The 26,399-nt window shown below is 23.7% G+C and overlaps 1 protein-coding gene across 1 annotated transcript in view; it reads right to left on the minus strand.

Moving 5' to 3' along the window:
* The window catches only part of LOC145297685 (proprotein convertase subtilisin/kexin type 4-like), a 318,708-nt gene that overhangs the window by 25,721 nt on the left and 266,588 nt on the right, over positions 1–26,399 (minus strand). The window contains exons 14-15 of the mRNA XM_080143882.1: positions 12,753–12,850; positions 11,446–11,633 (exon numbers count right to left, since the gene is read on the minus strand). Coding sequence (XP_080000008.1) covers positions 11,446–11,633; positions 12,753–12,850 — 286 coding nt within the window. The remainder of the gene's footprint in view (positions 1–11,445; positions 11,634–12,752; positions 12,851–26,399) is intronic.

Raw genomic sequence — 26,399 nt, forward strand, 5'->3', positions numbered from 1 at the left:
TGTCTAAATAGTAAAAATAAGTAAAATAAATCGCAATATGTCTAAATAGTAAAAATAAGTCAAATAAATCGCAATATGTCTAAATAGTAAAAATAAGTAAAATAAATCGCAATATGTCTAAATAGTAAAAATAAGTCAAATAAATCGCAATATGTCTAAATAGTAAAAATTAAGTAAAATAAATCGCAATATGTCTAAATAGTAAAAATAAGTAAAATAAATCACAATATGTCTAAATAGTAAAAATAAGTAAAATAAATCACAATATGTCTAAATAGTAAAAATAAGTAAAATAAATCACAATATGTCTAAATAGAAAAATAAGTAAAATAAATCGCAATATGTCTAAATAGTAAAAATAAGTAAAATAAATCGCAATATGTCTAAATAGTAAAAATAAGTAAAATAAATCACAATATGTCTAAATAGTAAAAATAAGTAAAATAAATCACAATATGTCTAAATAGTAAAAACAAGTAAAATAAATTGCAATATGTCTAAATAGCAAAAATAAGTAAAATAAATCGCAATATGTCTAAATAGTAAAAATAAGTAAAATAAATTGCAATATGTCTAAATAGTAAAAATTAAGTAAAATAAATCACAATATGTCTAAATAGTAAAAATAAGTAAAATAAATCACAATATGTCTAAATAGTAAAAATAAGTAAAATAAATCGCAATATGTCTAAATAGTAAAAATAAGTAAAATAAATCGCAATATGTCTAAATAGTAAAAATAAGTAAAATAAATCGCAATATGTCTAAATAGTAAAAATTAAGTAAAATAAATCGCAATATGTCTAAATAGTAAAAATAAGTAAAATAAATCACAATATGTCTAAATAGTAAAAATAAGTAAAATAAATCACAATATGTCTAAATAGTAAAAATAAGTAAAATAAATCACAATATGTCTAAATAGTAAAAATAAGTAAAATAAATCGCAATATGTCTAAATAGTAAAAATAAGTAAAATAAATCACAATATGTCTAAATAGTAAAAATAAGTAAAATAAATCACAATATGTCCAAATAGTAAAAATAAGTAAAATAAATCGCAATATGTCTACATAGTAAAAATAAGTAAAATAAATCACAATATGTCTAAATAGTAAAAATAAGTAAAATAAATCACAATATGTCTACATAGTAAAAATAAGTAAAATAAATCACAATATGTCCAAATAGTAAAAATAAGTAAAATAAATCGCAATATGTCTACATAGTAAAAATAAGTAAAATAAATCACAATATGTCAAAATAGTAAAAATAAGTAAAATAAATCGCAATATGTCTACATAGTAAAAATAAGTAAAATAAATCACAATATGTCCAAATAGTAAAAATAAGTAAAATAAATCGCAATATGTCTACATCGTAAAAATAAGTAAAATAAATCACAATATGTCCAAATAGTAAAAATAAGTAAAATAAATCGCAATATGTCTACATAGTAAAAATAAGTAAAATAAATCGCAATATGTCTAAATAGTAAAAATAAGTAAAATAAATCGCAATATGTCTAAATAGTAAAAATAAGTAAAATAAATCGCAATATATCTAAATAGTAAAAATAAGTAAAATAAATCGCAATATGTCTAAATAGTAAAAATAAGTAAAATAAATCGCAATATGTCTAAATAGTAAAAATAAGTAAAATAAATTGCAATATGTCTAAATAGTAAAAATAAGTAAAATAAATCACAATATGTCTAAATAGTAAAAATAAGAAAAATAAATCGCAATATGTCTAAATAGTAAAAATAAGTAAAATAAATCGCAATATGTCTAAATAGTAAAAATAAGTAAAATAAATCACAATATGTCTAAATAGTAAAAATAAGTAAAATAAATCGCAATATGTCTAAATAGTAAAAATAAGTAAAATAAATCACAATATGTCTAAATAGTAAAAATAAGTAAAATAAATCGCAATATGTCTAAATAGTAAAAATAAGTAAAATAAATTGCAATATGTCTAAATAGTAAAAATAAGTAAAATAAATCACAATATGTCTAAATAGTAAAAATAAGTAAAATAAATCGCAATATGTCTAAATACTAAAAATAAGTAAAATAAATCACAATATGTCTAAATAATAAAAATAAGTAAAATAAATCGCAATATGTCTAAATAATAAAAATAAGTAAAATAAATCGCAATATGTCTAAATAGTAAAAATTAGTAAAATAAATCACAATATGTCTAAATAGTAAAAATAAGTAAAATAAATCGCAATATGTCTAAATAGTAAAAATAAGTAAAATAAATCGCAATATGTTTAAATAGTAAAAATAAGTAAAATAAATCGCAATATGTCTAAATAGTAAAAATTAAGTAAAATAAATCGCAATATGTCTAAATAGTAAAAATAAGTAAAATAAATTGCAATATGTCTAAATAGTAAAATTTAAGTAAAATAAATCGCAATATGTCTAAATAGTAAAAATAAGTAAAATAAATTGCAATATGTCTAAATAGTAAAAATAAGTAAAATAAATCGCAATATGTCTAAATAGTAAAAATAAGTAAAATAAATCGCAATATGTCTAAATAGTAAAAATAAGTAAAATAAATTGCAATATGTCTAAATAGTAAAAATTAAGTAAAATAAATCACAATATGTCTAAATAGTAAAAATAAGTAAAATAAATTGCAATATGGCTAAATAGTAAAAATAAGTAAAATAAATCACAATATGTCTAAATAGTAAAAATAAGTAAAATAAATCACAATATGTCTAAATAGTAAAAATAAGTAAAATAAATCACAATATGTCTAAATAGTAAAAATAAGTAAAATAAATCACAATATGTCTACATAGTAAAAATAAGTTAAATAAATCGCAATATGTCTAAATAGTAAAAATAAGTAAAATAAATCACAATATGTCTAAATAGTAAAAATAAGTAAAATAAATCGAAATATGTCTAAATAGTAAAAATAAGTAAAATAAATCACAATATGTCTAAATAGTAAAAATAAGTAAAATAAATCACAATATGTCTACATAGTAAAAATAAGTAAAATAAATCGCAATATGTCTAAATAGTAAAAAAAAGTAAAATAAATCACAATATGTCTAAATAGTAAAAATAAGTAAAATAAATCGCAATATGTCTACATAGTAAAAATAAGTAAAATAAATCACAATATGTCTAAATAGTAAAAATAAGTAAAATAAATCACAATATGTCTAAATAGTAAAAATAAGTAAAATAAATCACAATATGTCTACATAGTAAAAATAAGTAAAATAAATCGCAATATGTCTAAATAGTAAAAATAAGTAAAATAAATCGCAATATGTCTAAATAGTAAAAATAAGTAAAATAAATCGCAATATGTCTAAATAGTAAAAATAAGTAAAATAAATCGCAATATGTCTAAATAGTAAAAATAAGTAAAATAAATTGCAATATGTCTAAATAGTAAAAATTAAGTAAAATAAATCACAATATGTCTAAATAGTAAAAATAAGTAAAATAAATAGCAATATGGCTAAATAGTAAAAATAAGTAAAATAAATCACAATATGTCTAAATAGTAAAAATAAGTAAAATAAATCACAATATGTCTAAATAGTAAAAATAAGTAAAATAAATCACAATATGTCTAAATAGTAAAAATAAGTAAAATAAATCACAATATGTCTACATAGTAAAAATAAGTAAAATAAATCGCAATATGTCTAAATAGTAAAAATAAGTAAAATAAATCACAATATGTCTAAATAGTAAAAATAAGTAAAATAAATCGAAATATGTCTAAATAGTAAAAATAAGTAAAATAAATCACAATATGTCTAAATAGTAAAAATAAGTAAAATAAATCACAATATGTCTAAATAGTAAAAATAAGTAAAATAAATCGCAATATGTCTAAATAGTAAAAATAAGTAAAATAAATCACAATATGTCTAAATAGTAAAAATAAGTAAAATAAATCGCAATATGTCTACAGAGTAAAAATAAGTAAAATAAATCACAATATGTCTAAATAGTAAAAATAAGTAAAATAAATCACAATATGTCTAAATAGTAAAAATAAGTAAAATGAATCACAATATGTCTACATAGTAAAAATAAGTAAAATAAATCGCAATATGTCTAAATAGTAAAAATAAGTAAAATAAATCGCAATATGTCTAAATAGTAAAAATAAGTAAAATAAATTGCAATATGTCTAAATAGTAAAAATAAGTAAAATAAATCACAATATGTCTAAATAGTAAAAATAAGTAAAATAAATCACAATATGTCTAAATAGTAAAAATAAGTAAAATAAATCACAATATGTCTAAATAGTAAAAATAAGTAAAATAAATCACAATATGTCTAAATAGTAAAAATAAGTAAAATAAATCGCAATATGTCTAAATAGTAAAAATAAGTAAAATAAATTGCAATATGTCTACATAGTAAAAATAAGTAAAATAAATCACAATATGTCTAAATAGTAAAAATAAGTAAAATAAATAACAATATGTCTAAATAGTAAAAATAAGTAAAATAAATCACAATATGTCTAAATAGTAAAAATAAGTAAAATAAATCGAAATATGTCTACATAGTAAAAATAAGTAAAATAAATCGCAATATGTCTAAATAGTAAAAATAAGTAAAATAAATCGCAATATGTCTAAATAGTAAAAATAAGTAAAATAAATCGCAATATGTCTAAATAGTAAAAATAAGTAAAATAAATCGCAATATGTCTAAATAGTAAAAATAAGTAAAATAAATTGCAATATGTCTAAATAGTAAAAATAAGTAAAATAAATCACAATATGTCTAAATAGTAAAAATAAGTAAAATAAATCACAATATGTCTAAATAGTAAAAATAAGTAAAATAAATCGCAATATGTCTAAATAGTAAAAATAAGTAAAATAAATTGCAATATGTCTAAATAGTAAAAATAAGTAAAATAAATCACAATATGTCTAAATAGTAAAAATAAGTAAAATAAATCACAATATGTCTAAATAGTAAAAATAAGTAAAATAAATCGAAATATGTCTAAATAGTAAAAATAAGTAAAATAAATTGCAATATGTCTAAATAGTAAAAATAAGTAAAATAAATCGAAATATGTCTAAATAGTAAAAAGTAAGTAAAATAAATCGCAATATGTCTAAATAGTAAAAATAAGTAAAATAAATCGCAATATGTCTACATAGTAAAAATAAGTAAAATAAATCACAATATGTCTAAATAGTAAAAATAAGTCAAATAAATCGCAATATGTCTACATAGTAAAAATAAGTAAAATAAATCACAATATGTCTAAATAGTAAAAATAAGTAAAATAAATCACAATATGTCTAAATAGTAAAAATAAGTAAAATAAATCACAATATGTCTAAATAGTAAAAATAAGTAAAATAAATCGCAATATGTCTAAATAGTAAAAATAAGTAAAATAAATCACAATATGTCTAAATAGTAAAAATAAGTAAAATAAATCACAATATGTCTACATAGTAAAAATAAGTAAAATAAATCACAATATGTCTAAATAGTAAAAATAAGTAAAATAAATCGCAATATGTCTCAATAGTAAAAATAAGTAAAATAAATCACAATATGTCTAAATAGTAAAAATAAGTAAAATAAATCGCAATATGTCTAAATAGTAAAAAATAAGTAAAATAAATCACAATATGTCTAAATAGTAAAAATAAGTAAAATAAATCGCAATATGTCTAAATAGTAAAAATAAGTAAAATAAATCACAATATGTCTAAATAGTAAAAATAAGTAAAATAAATCACAATATGTCTAAATAGTAAAAATAAGTAAAATAAATCACAATATGTCTAAATAGTAAAAATAAGTAAAATAAATCACAATATGTCTAAATAGTAAAAATAAGTAAAATAAATCGAAATATGTCTAAATAGTAAAAATAAGTAAAATAAATCGCAATATGTCTAAATAGTAAAAATAAGTAAAATAAATTGCAATATGTCTAAATAGTAAAAATAAGCAAAATAAATCACAATATGTCTAAATAGTAAAAATAAGTAAAATAAATCACAATATGTCTAAATAGTAAAAATAAGTAAAATAAATCGCGATATGTCTATATAGTAAAAATAAGTAAAATAAATCGCAATATGTCTAAATAGTAAAAATAAGTAAAATAAATCACAATATGTCTACATAGTAAAAATAAGTAAAATAAATCGCAATATGTCTAAATAGTAAAAATAAGTAAAATAAATCACAATATGTCTAAATAGTAAAAATAAGTAAAATAAATCACAATATGTCTAAATAGTAAAAATAAGTAAAATAAATCACAATATGTCCAAATAGTAAAAATAAGTAAAATAAATCGCAATATGTCTAAATAGTAAAAATAAGTAAAATAAATCACAATATGTCTAAATAGTAAAAATAAGTAAAATAAATCACAATATGTCTAAATAGTAAAAATAAGTAAAATAAATCGCGATATGTCTATATAGTAAAAATAAGTAAAATAAATCGCAATATGTCTAAATAGTAAAAATAAGTAAAATAAATCACAATATGTCTACATAGTAAAAATAAGTAAAATAAATCGCAATATGTCTAAATAGTAAAAATAAGTAAAATAAATCACAATATGTCTAAATAGTAAAAATAAGTAAAATAAATCACAATATGTCTAAATAGTAAAAATAAGTAAAATAAATCACAATATGTCTAAATAGTAAAAATAAGTAAAATAAATCGCAATATGTCTAAATAGTAAAAATAAGTAAAATAAATCGCAATATGTCCAAATAGTTAAAATAAGTAAAATAAATTGCAATATGTCTAAATAGTAAAAATAAGTAAAATAAATCGCTATATGTGTAAATAGTAAAAATAAGTAAAATAAATCGCAATATGTCTAAATAGTAAAAATAAGTAAAATAAATCGCAATATGTCTAAATAGTAAAAATAAGTAAAATAAATCGCAATATGTCTAAATAGTAAAAATAAGTAAAATAAATCGCAATATGTCTAAATAGTAAAAATAAGTAAAATAAATCGCAATATGTCTAAATAGTAAAAATAAGTAAAATAAATCGCAATATGTCTAAATAGTAAAAATAAGTAAAATAAATCGCAATATGTCTAAATAGTAAAAATAAGTAAAATAAATCGCAATATGTGTAAATAGTAAAAATAAGTAAAATAAATCGCAATATGTCTAAATAGTAAAAATAAGTAAAATAATTTACAATATGTCTAAATAGTAAAAATAAGTAAAATAAATCGCAATATGTCTAAATAGTAAAAATAAGTAAAATAATTTACAATATGTCTAAATAGTAAAAATAAGTAAAATAAATCGCAATATGTCTAAATAGTAAAAATAAGTAAAATAAATCGCAATATGTCTAAATAGTAAAAATAAGTAAAATAAATCGCAATATGTCTAAATAGTAAAAATAAGTAAAATAAATCGCAATATGTCTAAATAGTAAAAATAAGTAAAATAAATCGCAATATGTCTAAATAGTAAAAATAAGTAAAATAAATCGCAATATGTCTAAATAGTAAAAATAAGTAAAATAAATCGCAATATGTCTAAATAGTAAAAATAAGTAAAATAAATCGCAATATGTCTAAATAGTAAAAATAAGTAAAATAAATCGCAATATGTCTAAATAGTAAAAATAAGTAAAATAAATCGCAATATGTCTAAATAGTAAAAATAAGTAAAATAAATCGCAATATGTCTAAATAGTAAAAATAAGTAAAATAAATCGCAATATGTCTAAATAGTAAAAATAAGTAAAATAAATCGCAATATGTCTAAATAGTAAAAATAAGTAAAATAAATCGCAATATGTCTAAATAGTAAAAATAAGTAAAATAAATCGCAATATGTCTAAATAGTAAAAATAAGTAAAATAAATCGCAATATGTCTAAATAGTAAAAATAAGTAAAATAAATCGCAATATGTCTAAATAGTAAAAATAAGTAAAATAAATCGCAATATGTCTAAATAGTAAAAATAAGTAAAATAAATCGCAATATGTCTAAATAGTAAAAATAAGTAAAATAAATCGCAATATGTGTAAATAGTAAAAATAAGTAAAATAAATCGCAATATGTCTAAATAGTAAAAATAAGTAAAATAATTTACAATATGTCTAAATAGTAAAAATAAGTAAAATAAATCGCAATATGTCTAAATAGTAAAAATAAGTAAAATAAATCGCAATATGTCTAAATAGTAAAAATAAGTAAAATAAATCGCAATATGTCTAAATAGTAAAAATAAGTAAAATAAATCGCAATATGTCTAAATAGTAAAAATAAGTAAAATAAATCGCAATATGTCTAAATAGACAAAGAAACTTGGACAACTTTCATAAAAAAAATGTAGCAAATTTTAATAAAATAACAAAAAAAAAAAGGCGTGAATCATCTTGTTCTCATCTTTACTGCGTCATGTACGATCTACCGTTGGTTACCTGGTTGATAGGTTTCAGCCGTTATATTTTCAGGCTTTCTTTAGATGACTTTTGTTATTCTGTGAATTCCAAACTGAACTCTTTATTTCATCTTTTTACTTTTTCTGATATTTGTGAAGGGAACTTAAATTCCTACTAGAAACTATCTCTCTGTACAGGACAAGCTGGTATGAGGATACCTTCTCCTACAAGTAAATCGTAAGTATTCGAAATAACAGTATTCTCTGTTCAAATTAGATCCCCTCTGTATAGCTACACCACTTTAGTTTATATGAGGAATGCCACACCTTCTCTAAGTAAAAGTACAATGCTGGATACTCCAACAGATCAGATGAATTCTTGTCTTAGAATCTATTAAGATCAAGAAATCACAACGAAGATACACTATGACACAGTTAACTGATCAATTGGTGAGAGGAATATTAATGTGATTCACATCTTTACAAATACAACGTTTTAGATGTGAAGGAGAATTTAATGAAACACTTAAATACTTATGTATCTCGGTACTCTTCAGAATTTGACCCAGATCCTTGGGATTTTCCATCAATCGTGGTTCATGCTCGACCGGCAATTACCGATTAATCTGAGCAAATATTACAATGAGGTATCAAAATAGCAAATTGATGAGTCAAACGAGCTGGAACAAAAAAGGCAGGGAACAGATCAGACAATTCTAAAAAATACATGCCACCACACATCACATCAGTTCATTTATCTTTTTTATAAATATTATTATAGTATTTATCTTTTTTATAAATATTATTATAGTATTTATCTTTTTTATAAATACTATTATAGTATTTATCTTTTTTATAAATATTATTATAATATTTATCTTTTTAATAAATACTATTATAATATTTATCTTTTTTATAAATATTATTATAATATTTATCTTTTTTATAAATACTATTATAATATTTATCTTTTTTATAAATATTATTATAATATTTATCTTTTTTATAAATACTATTATAATATTTATCTTTTTTATAAATATTATTATAATATTTATCTTTTTTATAAATATTATTATAGTATTTATCTTTTTTATAAATATTATTATAGTATTTATCTTTTTTATAAATACTATTATAATATTTATCTTTTTTATAAATACTATTATAATATTTATCTTTTTTATAAATACTATTATAATATTTATCTTTTTTATAAATATTATTATAATATTTATCTTTTTTATAAATATTATTATAGTATTTATCTTTTTTATAAATATTATTATAGTATTTATCTTTTTTATAAATACTATTATAATATTTATCTTTTTTATAAATACTATTATAATATTTATCTTTTTTATAAATACTATTATAATATTTATCTTTTTTATAAATACTATTATAATATTTATCTTTTTTATAAATATTATTATAATATTTATCTTTTTTATAAATACTATTATAATATTTATCTTTTTTATAAATATTATTATAATATTTATCTTTTTTATAAATATTATTATAGTATTTATCTTTTTTATAAATACTATTATAGTATTTATCTTTTTTATAAATATTATTATAATATTTATCTTTTTAATAAATACTATTATAATATTTATCTTTTTTATAAATACTATTATAATATTTATCTTTTTTATAAATACTATTATAATATTTATCTTTTTTATAAATATTATTATAATATTTATCTTTTTTATAAATATTATTATAGTATTTATCTTTTTTATAAATATTATTATAGTATTTATCTTTTTTATAAATACTATTATAATATTTATCTTTTTTATAAATACTATTATAATATTTATCTTTTTTATAAATACTATTATAATATTTATCTTTTTTATAAATATTATTATAATATTTATCTTTTTTATAAATACTATTATAATATTTATCTTTTTTATAAATACTATTATAGTATTTATCTTTTTTATAAATATTATTATAATATTTATCTTTTTTATAAATACTATTATAATATTTATCTTTTTAATAAATATTATTATAATATTTATCTTTTTTATAAATATTATTATAATATTTATCTTTTTTATAAATACTATTATAATATTTATCTTTTTAATAAATACTATTATAATATTTACTTTTTTTATAAATACTATTATATTTATCTTTTTTATAAATACTATTATAATATTTATCTTTTTTATAAATATTATTATAATATTTATCTTTTTTATAAATACTATTATAATATTTATCTTTTTTATAAATACTTTTATAATATTTATCTTTTTTATAAATACTATTATAATATTTATCTTTTTTATAAATACTATTATAATATTTATCTTTTTTATAAATACTTTTATAATATTTATCTTTTTTATAAATACTATTATAATATTTATCTTTTTATAAATATTATTATAGTATTTATCTTTTTTATAAATACTATTATAATATTTATCTTTTTTATAAATATTATTATAATATTTATCTTTTTTATAAATATTATTTTAATATTTATCTTTTTTATAAATATTATTATAATATTTATCTTTTTTTATAAATACTATTATAGTGTTTATCTTTTTTATAAATACTATTATAATATTTACCTTTTTTATAAATACTATTATAATATTTATCTTTTTTATAAATACTATTATAGTGTGTATCTTTTTTATAAATACTAATATAATATTTATCTTTTTTATAAATACTATTATAGTGTTTATCTTTTTTATAAATAATAAATAATAAAAAAGACGAATGAATTTAAAAGGGGGGCATAAAACAAAGAATGAAAGACATTTATCCGAAGAGAAATTCATCAGAAATATATCTGATTTGGATAAATTCTAAAATTTAACAATAAGGAATTTGTCATCTCAAGTAAAAATTGTTATGCAGGTTCAATCAGTAGTTTTTTTTGTGAATTAACTGACTAACCAGAGAGATACAAAGGCAGACATACTTTTTTTTATTGAGATTTTGGGGATGAAAAAAAAACATTCTTACCTACAAAAAATCCATCATGACAAATTTTAGAGCATACTCCTTTGCTTGTAAGATGGTATCCATCTTTGCATGTTGTACAACTAGTTCTTAAAGGACCTGAACAAACTTGGCAAGAAGTGTCACATGGATAGCATTCACCAGTTTCTGGATTTCCATAGAATCTGGAAGGGCAAACGGCCACGCAGGGACTGGAAAAAAATGTGTAGTTTATATGTAATTCATTCAGAGGGAAAGAAAGAAGCACTTGATAAAAATATACAAACAATATGCAATATAATATGTAACAGCAATATCATATATGGAACTGCATATGTAGGTATATTTAACAAATATCACAGACACTATTTAAAAAAAGTTTTGAAAAGAAAAGTGAGGAAAAAATAATAGGAAAGGAAACAAAGATAAAAAAAATGAAAGCAGAAAGAAATATAGAAAAACGAGAGCGTTAAAATGGAAGAAAACAAAAGGATTGTAAAAAAAAAGGCAATTAAACAAAGTGAAGAACCCCCCACCCCCTCGCCAAACTTTCACAAGAAACACCCGTCTAGCTGAAAACACTATCAATAATTACCCACCGCTCTTTATCTGTGGCTAAACCTAAACATAGATTCCATGATCAAAGCTTCTTTCTTAGAACTGCACGCCTGTGGAATTGTCTTCCGTTTTCCTGCTTTCCAGCCGTTTATAATATGGTTGTCTTCAAGTCCAACGTGAACAAGTTTCTGATGAGCCGTTCCACTTAAGTTAACAAATTTACCGAACTTCCATTACTATCGATTACTATATTGTCCTTTTGACTACTGTACAATCTTTAACCCTTATCCTTGAGTGGCCTATCGGCCTTAATAAGGGATGACGCCTATATATAAAAAAACCCATCTATTTTGGGTTTTGTAAAATTTAAAATAAAATTCCTTTCTGAATTCAAAGTGAAATGCATAAAAAAAAGAAAGCAAAATGCAATAAGTCATGTAAAAAAATAGATATTTACATTAATTTTAAATGTTTATTTTAAACCTGGTAGCAGATCACTTTGAATCTAAAATTATCTAGGTAGCTAGTGTCACCTAGACACAATAATATTTTTATTTAAAAAAAAAAGTTAGATCTTATGTATCATTAAATTGAAGAATTATGTTGTATCAAGAAAAAATATTTAAAAATAGTAAAATCCCAAAAATTAAGAGAGAATATAATTGGAAAGAAAACTTAAAAAAAACAACTAAAATAATTTAAGAAAGAAAAATAAAAAAATAAAAAAAAGAGGTAGAAAAGGGGGAAAAAAAAAAAAAAAAAAAAAATCTCACCCTTTTGATCCATTTCGAAAATTTTTGCATTCATGACATTCTGAGGCACTTGGACCAGAGCAGCCTTTGATACATTGTTCATGGCAAATTATTGAGCTCTAATGAGAAAAAAAGATTATTTATTAACAAACAGTACAAAAAAATTTCACCTCACAAAATCCTGAACAAAAATCAGATAAGAAAGAATAGGGTATTTTTTCAAACATCTTGCGACACCAACGCAATGTGTGGTGTCAAAAGTCATTAGAATACTTTATGTTAAATTGGCTTATGCCCTGGACGAGGTTTGAACTCACAAATTCTACCTCTTTTGTTCCATTATACTTCAGTTGAAGTTCTCGAAAACCAAGGGGCTCTATCCAGGGGTGGGGGGGGATTAACACTTAATCTATATATGAGATACATAGATATTCAAATATTCATTAAAGTTCCCCATTACACCTCAAACACAGTAAAAATGTTGAGAACAATTTTTCTCTCTTTAATCGACCCTTTACATTTGTTATAGTATACCTTTCTACTTTCTTAATATACTGGATTCCAGGATTCATCTAGTCTGGTGGATTACCCAGCTTTGTGTTGTTATTTAAGATAACATTACTTAAAAAGGTGCACCATTTGTCGTGGGTTATTCATACTTGGGATATCTTATTTGAACTGCATATTCTGTGTGATTTTGAATATTTAGTCAGAGTTTACTTGTAGGGAAAAGTATCCTCATGCCAGGTTGTCCTGACAAATCCTTGTACACCTTAGAGACCTTAGACATCGTAATGTAGGTAAGTCATCATATTTATGTAATGTAGGTAAATAGCATCTGAATAAATGATAAAGAAATTTCATTTGATTTTAAGACACAAATATATATGCATGCCAAACAAACGAAAAAAAAAAAAACCCATTATTATTTGCCTTTTTTTCCCATGATTTAGATTCTATATCCTTTAGCAATTTGAAAAGAGAAAACAAGAAAATGAAATGCCCCGCCCTGAGGTAACAAAAAACTTGATATACACACATTAAAACTGCAATATCCTTCACGTTTCATGAACCAAAAATGAATATCCTTTTCTTTTGTTTGCTTCATTTTATACAGAGTTTATGTTTATACTAGCATTTCAGCCCGGCGTTGCCCGGGTGTTTGGATGTGTATGTTGAGCAAAACAAAAAAAAAAAAGTGGTGGTAGGAAGGCAGGCTTGAACCCGTACTGCAAAGGAGGAAAAGAATGGGGTAAATCCTAATGTTTTGCTGTCACGACCACCGCCAAACCGGAAGCGACATTTTTTAAAAGTAAGGCTGGACACTCTATAGGAGAGGATAGCTTTAAAAAATATCGGCGAAAAAAGTGACCCCCCCCCCTGTAGAAAAGTGCCTAGTTGAAGGGGAAGATATTAATGTTTTTAGCCAATTTTTCGATATTTGTCGTATGAAAGGTCGAACTTTAAAATGATACTGATCTTGGTAAAATCCGTCGCCTTTATTGAAAGTTTAAGGCAGACATGCAAACAGACATACATACATACATTTATATATTGGTAACTAAAATTTTCGACCCAAACTGATGAAAAAGCTTGCCCTATCTCTGAATACCCTTTATGTAAAATTTCAAATATTTAGACCAGAAATTGTCTGAGTAATTTGGTAGAGGCCGCAGAGGTCAATTTTTTTTAACTTTGACCCCTATCATGACCCCTTAAAATTTATTGTTTTGGGCTCAAATCAAGTTAGTAAGTTAGATCCATGTCCAAGGACATATCTAAAATGTCGGAGGAGTTTGGTAGAGTTCTCAAAGGACAAATCGTTGAACTTTGACCCCTTAATCGCCAAATATCTGGCCCAAAACCGATCACATCGATTTTCCTAAATCTCAGTAACCTGTATATCAAATTTCGAGTCTGTAGACTAAAAATTGACAGAGTTATTGCATAGAGAAATGTACACAGACACGTTCACTTTTATAGATATATAGATAGGATGATTAGCATTATTATATCTTGATTTTTAATCTTTATAAGGAGCACATAAAAGTGTTGAAAAACTTAATTATATCTGTCTTGGGACAAATAGTTTTCTAGTATATATTTTCTCTCTCTCTCTCTCTCTCCCTCTCTCACACACACACACACACACACACACACACACACACACCTTACAAATATTTAATCATGAAAATCAAACTTCATCTGAAATACTTGGTTTGTCTGTCACACTTCAGTTTAAAATAACATTTTCCTCCTTATAAACATTCATTCTAATTACATAACTCCTTCACATTTATTCATTTCAATTAAACAATAAACCAGTCTAATAATACTAAACCAGCAGCAATTATAACGTACGATTATACTCTCTTCATTCTGCTTTTTCTATCTAATACAGACTTTATATGTCGAAATATCGATGGGAGTATTCATTATATATATAAGGTTATATAGGTATTTAATAATTATTATAGTAAATAATTATGTCAGTCTCTTTAAGAAACTTGTTTCTTATTGTTGAGCACTTTCAGTTGAAAAAAAAGTCGGTCAATTTAGCTCTTATGCACAGATCATCATATAATGATTAGATCACTCTGACAGATGTTAAGAAGCATTTAAAAAATAAATGTTTAAATTTCAACAATATTTCTCGTGGTTAATGATAGCCAAATTGATTAGGTCCTTTCCTTGCTAATGAAGCTGGAGATGGCTTCTGTTGCCGGGTTTGAATCTATCAACTGGTGTTAATCGTAACACCATGCACTGATGATTCCCGAAAGGATGTAAACACTAGTGTCTGCAGGTATTTAATAATTATTATAGTAAATGATTATATATATATATATATATATATATATATATAAAGCTAAATGTGTGTGTCTGGTCACGAATAGGCTCCTATTGACTATTTTAAAAAACTGATTACATATAATGATAGAAGATGTATCGAGACACCGGAATGGGTATGTTTGATCTGGCAGAACGGTGGTTCATTAAAATTGTGAGGTCTGCGTTCGCGCCTGGTCCACAAAGTATGGAAATAAAAAAAATTAAAAAAAAAAGTTTACAAGTGTTTTTGACATAGATGTACATAAGAATACATTCATAAGTATGCTTTATCTTAAATATGGATGGTATAATGAAATTGTGGGGTCTGCGTTCGCGCCTGGCCTCCATAAAATGGAAATAGGCACAAACTTTAATAAAGACTTTTCATATCTATCTGCGTAAGTATACTTTGATAATTATGATTCAGTTTGAACAAATATAGTATAATAAAATTATGGGGTGTTCGTTCATACCTGACCTCCATAGAATGGAAATATGTCACAAAGTTTAACAAGGTTTTTTATATAGATCCACAGAATATTGTGATTAGTGTTTCAGTGTGAACAGGTATGGTATAATAAATTATGGGGTTTATCTATTTTATTTTTACTTTCATCATATTTTGCTTTGGTTTTGATACCCCTGAATTTGAAGCTATCTCTTTACAACCCTTCCTTTTCATCATACTTTCATAACTCAGAGTCCATTTTCTGTAGGCTGTTTTTGAACCCAGTCAACGACGGGTATTTTTGCTAGTATATATATATATATATATATATATATATATATATATTCAAATATTTCAGATTTATATAAAATGTGATCTATAATCATTAGACATGAATTAACCATGAATTTTAATTTCTTCTGAAAACCCCCTAAATTTTAGAAATAAAGTATATTTTGATTTTAATCTTCATGGTGAGAATAAAAATTTGGGGAAATAATTTTACTCACCATGAAATGAGTATTCTTCTAGTTCGTATCAATGAAATGAGTATTCTTCTAGGTCATAGCAATAAAATGAGTATTCTTCTAGTTTATATCAATGGTACACAAATATTATTTAGTTTCGTTAGACACTCCAACTTAAGGTGTACTTTGCTCTTACACAGATAGAGAATTGCATTAGCAGTGTGACACCTACTAGAGCAATAGAATGACCTAACCATTTTTCCAGCGATCTTGGCAACAAATTTGATGTACATGTTCCATTTCAGATCAGGAGTGACGGTCAGTCCCAGAAGTTTGTCAAGACATGGAGTTTCCCCAAACCGGGAGCCATTCATTTCAATTGAGTGTCAGAGCAATTATGATGAAAGGAGAGAAACTTGGTTTTTGATGTTATGCTAAGGTGTTAACTTCGGTCAAAACCGCCTCGTATTTCTTTCATCAGATTATTTTGATTATCGATACTTATCAATGACATTTCGATACAAAACCTATCTAAGAACACTGCCAGGCACATAAAAATTGACTCAGCTGTATTTAAGTGCATAGACAACGCACTCACACACACATTTCCTTTTATGTAATAGTAGATAGAAAGATAAATTAAAGTTTATTATTTTCCTTAGCTTTCTTCCTTGCTACCTTAACTCTTCTATATTTACTAACCCAAGAACTCTCATCCATTCTTTCAATGTGACCCTACCAAAGTTTCCTATTCTGCACTCATTTTCTTTATACTGTCTATATTTTATCTTTCTCTCGGGGTCATCAGATCTAAACCCGTATCTAAGATTCACATTACACATCCATTGTTTCATTCTAATATAATTTTTGCTACATGCAATAGATGTCCTGAATCCAAATATCATTACACTAAGTACATGTGGTTGATAGTGGTAATGCCCTACTTGCAGTCACATACGCAGCAGATTTTTCTTGTTCTTCAATGTTCCCATCACGGTAACAAAACTCCTGAACAACCTCAGTAGTTGCATCATCCAAATATACTTTCCCTGTGTCTTAGTTCTTATTTTTCAAAATTCTTTCAAATATCGAAACGTCATGAAGTAATCTATTCTTTTTTCAACTTTTAGCAAAAGATTAAAATAGCTGACTTGTTTGTGAATTACCCAAAATGCCTTGTGCTTGCTTTACTTCCATAATTAAATTATTTTTAAATAGTGTTATAAAAATTTCCTTTAAGTATTTTATGCTATTGAATTTTTTATGTGAATATTTGGCTAATATAAAACATAAAGTTATCTTATAAGATTTTAACAGTTAAACTTGCGTACAATATTATTTGAACTAAATTAATTATTCTGGCCTAGAAAAGTTTTCTAATGGCACATTCTTCACTAATATCTTTAAAAGAAAAAATCAAATTACACCATTAAAAAAAACAAAAAAAAAACGCCTTTGTTCATTTTTGTTATCAGATATACAATTACATTATTCTTCTTACATAAATCCATTTCACATTCATTTTTCAACACTTTATACAACTTTATACAAACTATTGAAAGTTCTATTTTAATATAACAAAGTAAGCATCAAGGAATGCAAATGGTGACATGCTGTGCTTAGACCTTCAAAAGATAAATAAAAACATTGCATTTATAAACTAAAGTCGAGTAAGCTATGTTAAACTTTGGGACATATTTCCATAGAATGGAAATATGTCCCAAAGTTTGACAAGGTTGTTTTAATATAGATCCACAGAATATTGTGATAAGTGTTTCAGTGTGAACAGGTATGGTATAATAAATTATGGGGTTTATCTATTTTTACTTTCGTCATATTTTGCTTTGGTTTTGATACCCCCAAATTCGAAGCTATCTCTTTACAACCCTTCCTTTTCATAACCTATCATACTTTCATAAATCAGAGTCCATTTTCTGTAGGCTGCTTTTGAACCCAGTCAACGACGGGTACTTTTACTAGTTGTAAAATAAAACATTACTTTATAAAACATATTTCAGAAACTTTTAAATTTAAAATATTATATCTGAATAATAATAGTAAGCATTCTGGGGTTATATCCCTTGATGTTTTCGATTACATCATTCCTTTATTAATAAAACTTTGATGTTGTGTGTTGTCTATGTGTGTGTGTGTTTATCACATATACATAACTGATAAATATCCATAAAGTTTATTTCCTCATTTTGCAATTTGTGGCACAGTTTGATTTTTGGTAATTTCTAATAGAAACAATATTTCTGTGAGGATGCAGAATAGGCAATTAACATCTTTGATACCCCCCCCCCCCAACGGGATGTTGTAACACAAAAGTCAGAAAGTGATATTTGAAGAGGCAGCACCCTAGTGAAAGAGCATTCTGGCTTGCAAAAAATGCCTGGGAAGCTGTATCGACATTCCCTGATAGGCTCAGGTCATTAGCAATAATCTAATCCGTTCTAAAAGAGAGAGGGCAAAGTCTAGAAAGGGTGAAACTCCTAGAACTGCACGACCAAAGCCATACCTCAGTCAAGAAGGGGATAAGCCATCTGAACAATGGCGTAGACTATTGGCTTTGGTGCCTAAGGAGTATAAGTTCTTTTCCTGGAAACTATCGAGTGATTTGTTGTAAAATGCAAATGAAGGTTGAAAAATACATAAATTATGATTCTTTTGTGAGAAAGTCTGTAATATTTTGAGTACATGGAATATACACACATGATAAGGTTAAGCTATTCCATGAAATATGTAGTAATTTACTAAATAAATATTGATATATTTGATCTTTACCTGTATTTGAGTTGTGTAGTTAAAGATACTAGTATGTGATTCCAGAGCAATTATAAAGTGAGATATTTTCCAACAAAACAAAAAAGTCTTATATCAAAGCAAAGTTTGTTTTTTTTAAGAATAACAGTTGTTTCTTCATAGCCATGGTAAATGACAAAGTCTGAATTTTGTAAACAAATGAATCTTATGATTTACAGAAAAAAAAATGACTTCCTATTAAATATTTTTATGAAAAAATATCCATTTTTTTTCTTTTCATATATGTGGTGAATAATCTCCATAGCCCACCTTTTTAATTTTAGGCCGTTTGCAGTGAGATATTTAACACAGTTATCTTTTCTTAAACAAAACTAATGTTTGATAGTAAGTCCTTCTGTTTTCTAAAAATTTGAAGATCCACTTGTCTATAAGATTCAGACTTTGTAATTATCAATAGTGTGATAGTAAAGTGTAAAGAAAAAACAAAAAACGAAAAAAATTTTGCTTGATGAAAAACCTTGCTTTTGTCAGAAATATCTCAATTATATATATATATATATATATATATATATATATATATATATATAACTAACAGGCCGCCCTCTGTTGCCCTGTCATAAAATATACTTAAATATGATTTTTTTAATTTATGCAGATTTCCTATTTATTATTATAGAACTCTCTATTGATTATATAGATTGTACCTCATATATAAGTGATTTGAAAAGATTTTTACAAATGCCATCAGCGAGAATCAAAGCAAAAACATATAGGTCTCCAGCCGTAATCGCTACTCACTGAACCCCGTGCATACACATATAAAAAGTTAAATAATATTTAACCAAGAAATGCATGTTTGCACATGCGTAGATGAACACTTATTTTCAATTCTTAGCTATTTTTACTGGCTAAAGACCAAATCGAATTTGTTTCACAAGTCCAAATCCCCTATATATCAATTTTCAAATCTGTAGTGCAAATATTGAGAGAGGAGTTTGGTAGAAACGGTTCCCCACACAGACAGACAAGGCCACTTTATATATGTATATGTTTTATTTTGTTTTAGTATTTACTTCAGTGCTCAATATATGAGCAGAACTTAGTTGTAATATAATAAATATATATTTATAGAAAATAAGCTTGTATTTCAAAGCTGAGGTATAATTATCAAGCTAAATACACGGATTTATTCTTTTATATTTTATAGTTTAGCAATGTCCACTACCACTTACAACGAATCAGAGTCATTGATTTTATTACCTCCCTCACTATTTAAGTTTCTTCATTTAACTACTGATGATCGTGAGCTATCCCTAAGTTCCCCAAAATGGCTTGACTATTTATATTAATATATATTAGCAGGGAAACTTAACGTTGTCCTGGATTGAATGAGGATTAACAAATATTCCACGCTCCTGTACTTTTATTGTTATTGAAATCGTTCATTTTTTTTTTTTATTAAATTGATTGTCTGCTCTAGTCAGAATTGTTTACCAACATCAGATTAATCACCAATTATCATCTTTGATGATCGAATTATCCGATCTTTTAAAAATCAGTGAAGTGTGATAATGAAATTGCCTATATATATATATATATATATATATATATATATATATATATATATATATATATATTTAGACAAATATTATTGAATAGCACGGAATTATTCTGTTTTACAATTTTCCTTTTTATCTTCTCCAATCTCCGAATAGTCCTTTTTGTGTTTTTCTCGAAATTGTATATGTTGGATCCATAATCGCGAGCGCTTTTGACAGAAGTACTTCTATTATCCTCAGACATATTGTAGATATAAATGTAGGGATTGTTTTTTTAATTTACTTATATATATATTTCTTTTTTCCTAGTCACGTGGTAATTTGTTACAAGTTAAGTGGGCGAATTTTTTTTCTTTTTTTTTTTTTTTTACATATATTAAACACATTTATATATACAAACACATATATACATTATTAAACATTTATCCCAGACATTTCAAAATGTTCCGGCTGCACTCATAATTTATATTATTTATCTGAGGCTTCTTTGTTTTAATGTACAATGCTTCGAGTATTCTTAGCTTATTTACATTTCTCTCACTCTGCAATACTCTTATATTTTCTACCATAATTCTTCGAAATTCCGAATGTTGGCAGCCATGTCCCTTCAAATGGTGTGATATGGAGCTAGAGTCAGAGAGGTGGAGAGTCAATCTTCGCGACAATGTGTTAGTTGTTGAACCAACATAGCTACTAATATTGGAGATACACTCTCCTATTGGGCAGCTAAATTTGTAAACTACATTGGTCCTTTCCAACAGGTCATTTGGTTGTGAAATGTTGTTTTTCATTACAAGGCTTGTTGTCTGTATTTTTTTATAATATATAATAAATTTTATTTTTTTATTATTTTTGGGAGCCAATATCTACGGATTATATTTTTAAGAATACTCTCATCGATTTTTGAGTTTTTGTGTAACTGGTTACGGTAATATATATTAACAGGTTGATAATTTGAACTCTCACATAGAACCACTTTACAAAAGAAACTGAACACGTTGTACAAGGGCAACATATTACTCCCCCAACAAACGTAAAGTTATATTAATCTTTCCATCCAAGAACTAACAGAGCATCAAAAAGAATTTCTAGCACTCGGACCTAATTTTCATTTATTTAGCACTTACAACCACCAAAATAAAAAGGCCGAAATAAAACTCCTATATGAAAATCTTGTTAATCTAGAAAACGAACAGAAAATTACTACACATCCAGGTATGAAGGATAGGCTGAGGCTATGAAAAATAGATAAAAAAATCTAAAACTATTTAAACTGATAATTTAAAAAAAGCTGCCAATGAACTAAAAAAACACCCAAATTTAATTATTAGAAAAGGGGATAAAACCAATATGTATGTATTACTTAATAAAACTGAATATTTTTGTAAACTCCAATCAATTTTGGATGATCCCAGAAAATTTAAGAAAGTCAAAAAAAGCTCTGTTAATGATCTTAAAATTCAAGTTAACAAACTTATCACCGCGAATAATGCTGTAATAGATAATTTAACCCCCTCCCCCCTAATAATTGGAGATTATAAACCTGGATATTTATATGGCAACATAAAAACACATAAAACTTATTTCCCACTTCGTCCCATAATTTCACAGGTGACAGTACCAATATATAACTTAACTAAAAAAAATCAACGAACTCATCACACCATATTTACCTTGTAAATACGGTGTAAAAGCTACGGAAGAACTAATGCAGATTCTACAAGTAACTAAAATCGATAATAAAATCACTGCCTCTTTAGATGTTGAAAATCTTTTTACAAATATACCAGTGAACGAAACCATTGAAATATAAAGAACATATATAACAATCCGACCCTTCCTCCATTTAAAATGAGTTCAGTAATCCTAAAAAAATTATTAGTAATGTGTACAACCAAAGTCCCATTCTTTGATCATCTGGGAAATATATACACACACAGGTGGATGGCGTGGCAATGGGTTCCGTATTGGGACTAACATTTAGTAATTTTTATATGGCTGATCTAGAAAACAAGGTAGTTAATTTAATAGAGAAACCTTCTATTTATGTTCGATATGTAGACGATATACTAATTCTTGTCAATTACACAGATGAAATAGAATATTTAAAGGGTATCTTTCAGAATAGTTCAGTTCTTAACTTTACACATGAATTAAGTACTAATAATAAAACCTCGTTTTTAAACGTTCTCATTGACTCTAGTAGCGATGAATTTATCACCTCCGTTTTTAAAAAACTTACGTCCATTAATTCCTGTATTTTAAATTTTAAAAGTGAATGTCCATTCCGCTATAAAACGAATATAATAAGGAATCTTATACACCACGCAAAGGTGATTTCCTCTAGCAAAAAAATATTCTTTAATGAATTAAAAAATATAAAACAAGTGTTAGTAAATAATCAATTCTCTAACTCTCTTGTAGATAAAGAAATAAAATTAGCCATTAGTAATTTGAATCAAATTAGTAATATTCAAGAAAATTATCAACCTGTTAATATATATTACAGTAACCAGTTACATAAAAACTAAAAAATCGATGAGAGTATTCTTAAAAATATAATCCGTAAATATGTGGCTCCCAAAAATAATAAAAAAATAAAATTTATTATATATTATAAAAAAATACAGACAACAAGCCTTGTAATGAAAAACAACATTTCACAAACAAATGACCTGTTGGAAAGGACCAATGTAGTTTACAAATTTAGCTGCCCAATAGGAGAGTATATCTCCAATATTAGTAGCTACATTGGTTCAACAACTAACACATTGTCGCGAAGATTGACTCTCCACCTCTCTGACTCTAGCTCCATATCACAACATTTGAAGGGACATGGCTGCCAACATTCGGAATTTCGAAGAATTATGGTAGAAAATAAAAGAGTATTGCAGAGTGAGAGAAATGTAAATAAGCTAAGAATACTCGAAGCATCGTACATTAAAACAAAGAAGCCTCAAATAAATAATATTAATTATGAGTGCAGCCGAAACATTTTGAAATGTTTGGGATAAATGTTTAATAATGTATATATGTGTTTGTATAGATAAATCTGTTTAATATATGCAAAAAAAAAAAAAAAAAAAAAAATTCGCCCACTTAACTTGTAACAAATTACCACGTGACTAGGAAAAAAAAAAATATATATAAGTAAATTAAAAAATCAATCCCTACATTTATATCTACAATATGCCTGAGGATGATAGAAGTACTTCTGTCGAAAGCGCTCGCGATTATGGATCCAACACATACAATTTCGAGAAAAACACAAAAAGGACTATTCAGAGATTGGAGAAGATAAAAAGGAAAATTGTAAAACAGAATAATTCCGTGCTATTCAATAATATTTGTCTAAATGAGAAAATGCTGCCTAAATATACACAATATATATATATATATATATATATATATATATATATATATATATATATGCCAAGTTATAAGTATTCAGGAGGGAAAACTTGTGAATTAAAATGAGGTTATTAAGAGAGCTCAATAAAAAGAGCAAAATATATTTTTTATTTATATAGGCAAATATTATATAGTTGCTACACTGACCTAACCAACAACTTTCCTAAAACATTAGCATGTTCAGTGTAGCGATTATGTAATATTGGTCTATATAAATATATTTTATATATATATAAATACTAAAAAAATACTCGTCCCAGGATGGGTAAAATTAATTTCCCAAACAGAAAAGTTTTGCAATACTTTTATTTCAATTTTGATCAAATTGATTTTTATTCTAGAAAATGTTTAAAATGCTAAAAAGAAATAAAAAATTCAGAGAATTTTGATTAATTGGTGTCTAGTGACTATGGATAAAATTTCATTCAAATCTGAAATATCTTAATTTTCAAATGGAAGCTTGATTTATATCATTCCTCCTAAATACCCTTTAAAATACTCCAAAGGAAACTGAAACTGGGAAATATTAATTGATATCTAATATTATTATCTATTATTAATATTTATTAATTGATATCTAATATTATTATCTATTATCAATATTTATTAGTTGATATCTAATATTATTATTAATATTTATTAATTGATATCTAATATTATTATCAATTATTAATATTTATTAATATAATATAATATAATTAATATATAAACGAAATATATAATATAATTAATATATAAACGAAAGTAACGTTTATGGACACAATTTAACAGAAATAAGCACCCACAGGTTGATCACCTCTCCTCAAACAAAAATTCTGTGTTGACATGGGGGGATTTGTTTAAAAAAATATTATATTAATATATATATAATTAATATAATCTAATATTATTATCTATTATTAATATTTATTAATTGATATATAATATTATTAATAATTATTAATTGATATCTAATATTATTATCTATTATTAATATTTAATATTATTATCTATTATTAATATTTATTAATTGATATCTAATATTATTATCTATTATTAATATTTATTAATTGATATCTAATATTATTATCAATTATTAATATTTATTAATTGATATCTATTATTATCTATTATTAAAATTTATTAATTGATATCTAATATTATTATCAATTATTAATATTTATTAATTGATATCTAATATTATTATCTATTATTAATATTTATTAATTGATATCTAATATTATTATCTATTATTAAAATTTATTAATTGATATCTAATATTATTATCTATTATTAATATTTATTAATTGATATCTAATATTATTATCTATTATTAATATTTATTAATTGATATCTAATATTATTATCTATTATAAATATTTATTAATTGATATCTAATATTATTATCTATTATTAATATTTATTAATTGATATCTAATATTATTATCTATTATTAATATTTATTAATTGATATCTGATATTATTATCTGTTAAGTTTTGAGACAGCTTTGTTACAGTGTAACATATGTCAGGCCTTGTTGCGGTCATCAAGTAGATGAGGCTCCTTACCATTTCCCTGTATATTCGTTTATCTATGAATTTTGTTTCGGTCCCTATATTTTTATTTATGTCCATTTCGACGGGAGTTGAACGCGTCTTAAAATCTTGTATTCCGAACTTGAGCAGAATTTTTTCAATGTATCGTGATTGATTCATAGTTATAGTTTCATTTTCACAGGTAAATTTTATACCGAGGAACCATGACAGTCGTTCATGATCGGCCATTATTAGCTGATCGCTAATATCATTATCTATTATTAATATTTATTAGTTGATATCTAATATTATTATTAATATTTATTAATTGATATCTAATATTGCTATCTATTATTAATATTTATTAATTGATATCTAATATTATTATCAATTATTAATATTTATTAGTTGATAGCTAATATTATTATCAATTATTAATATTTATTAGTTGATAGCTAATATTATTATCAATTATTAATATTTATTAGTTGATAGCTAATATTATTATTAATTATTAATATTTATTAGTTGATAGCTAATATTATTATCAATTATTAATATTTATTAGTTGATAGCTGATATTATTATCTATTATTAATATTTATTAATTGATATCCGATATTATTATCTATTATTAATATTTATTAATTGATATCCGATATTATTATCT

Source organism: Euprymna scolopes, chromosome 18 (genome assembly GCF_053919585.1).
Source record: "Euprymna scolopes isolate OS-2025 chromosome 18, ASM5391958v1, whole genome shotgun sequence".
NCBI lineage: Eukaryota > Metazoa > Mollusca > Cephalopoda > Sepiida > Sepiolidae > Euprymna > Euprymna scolopes.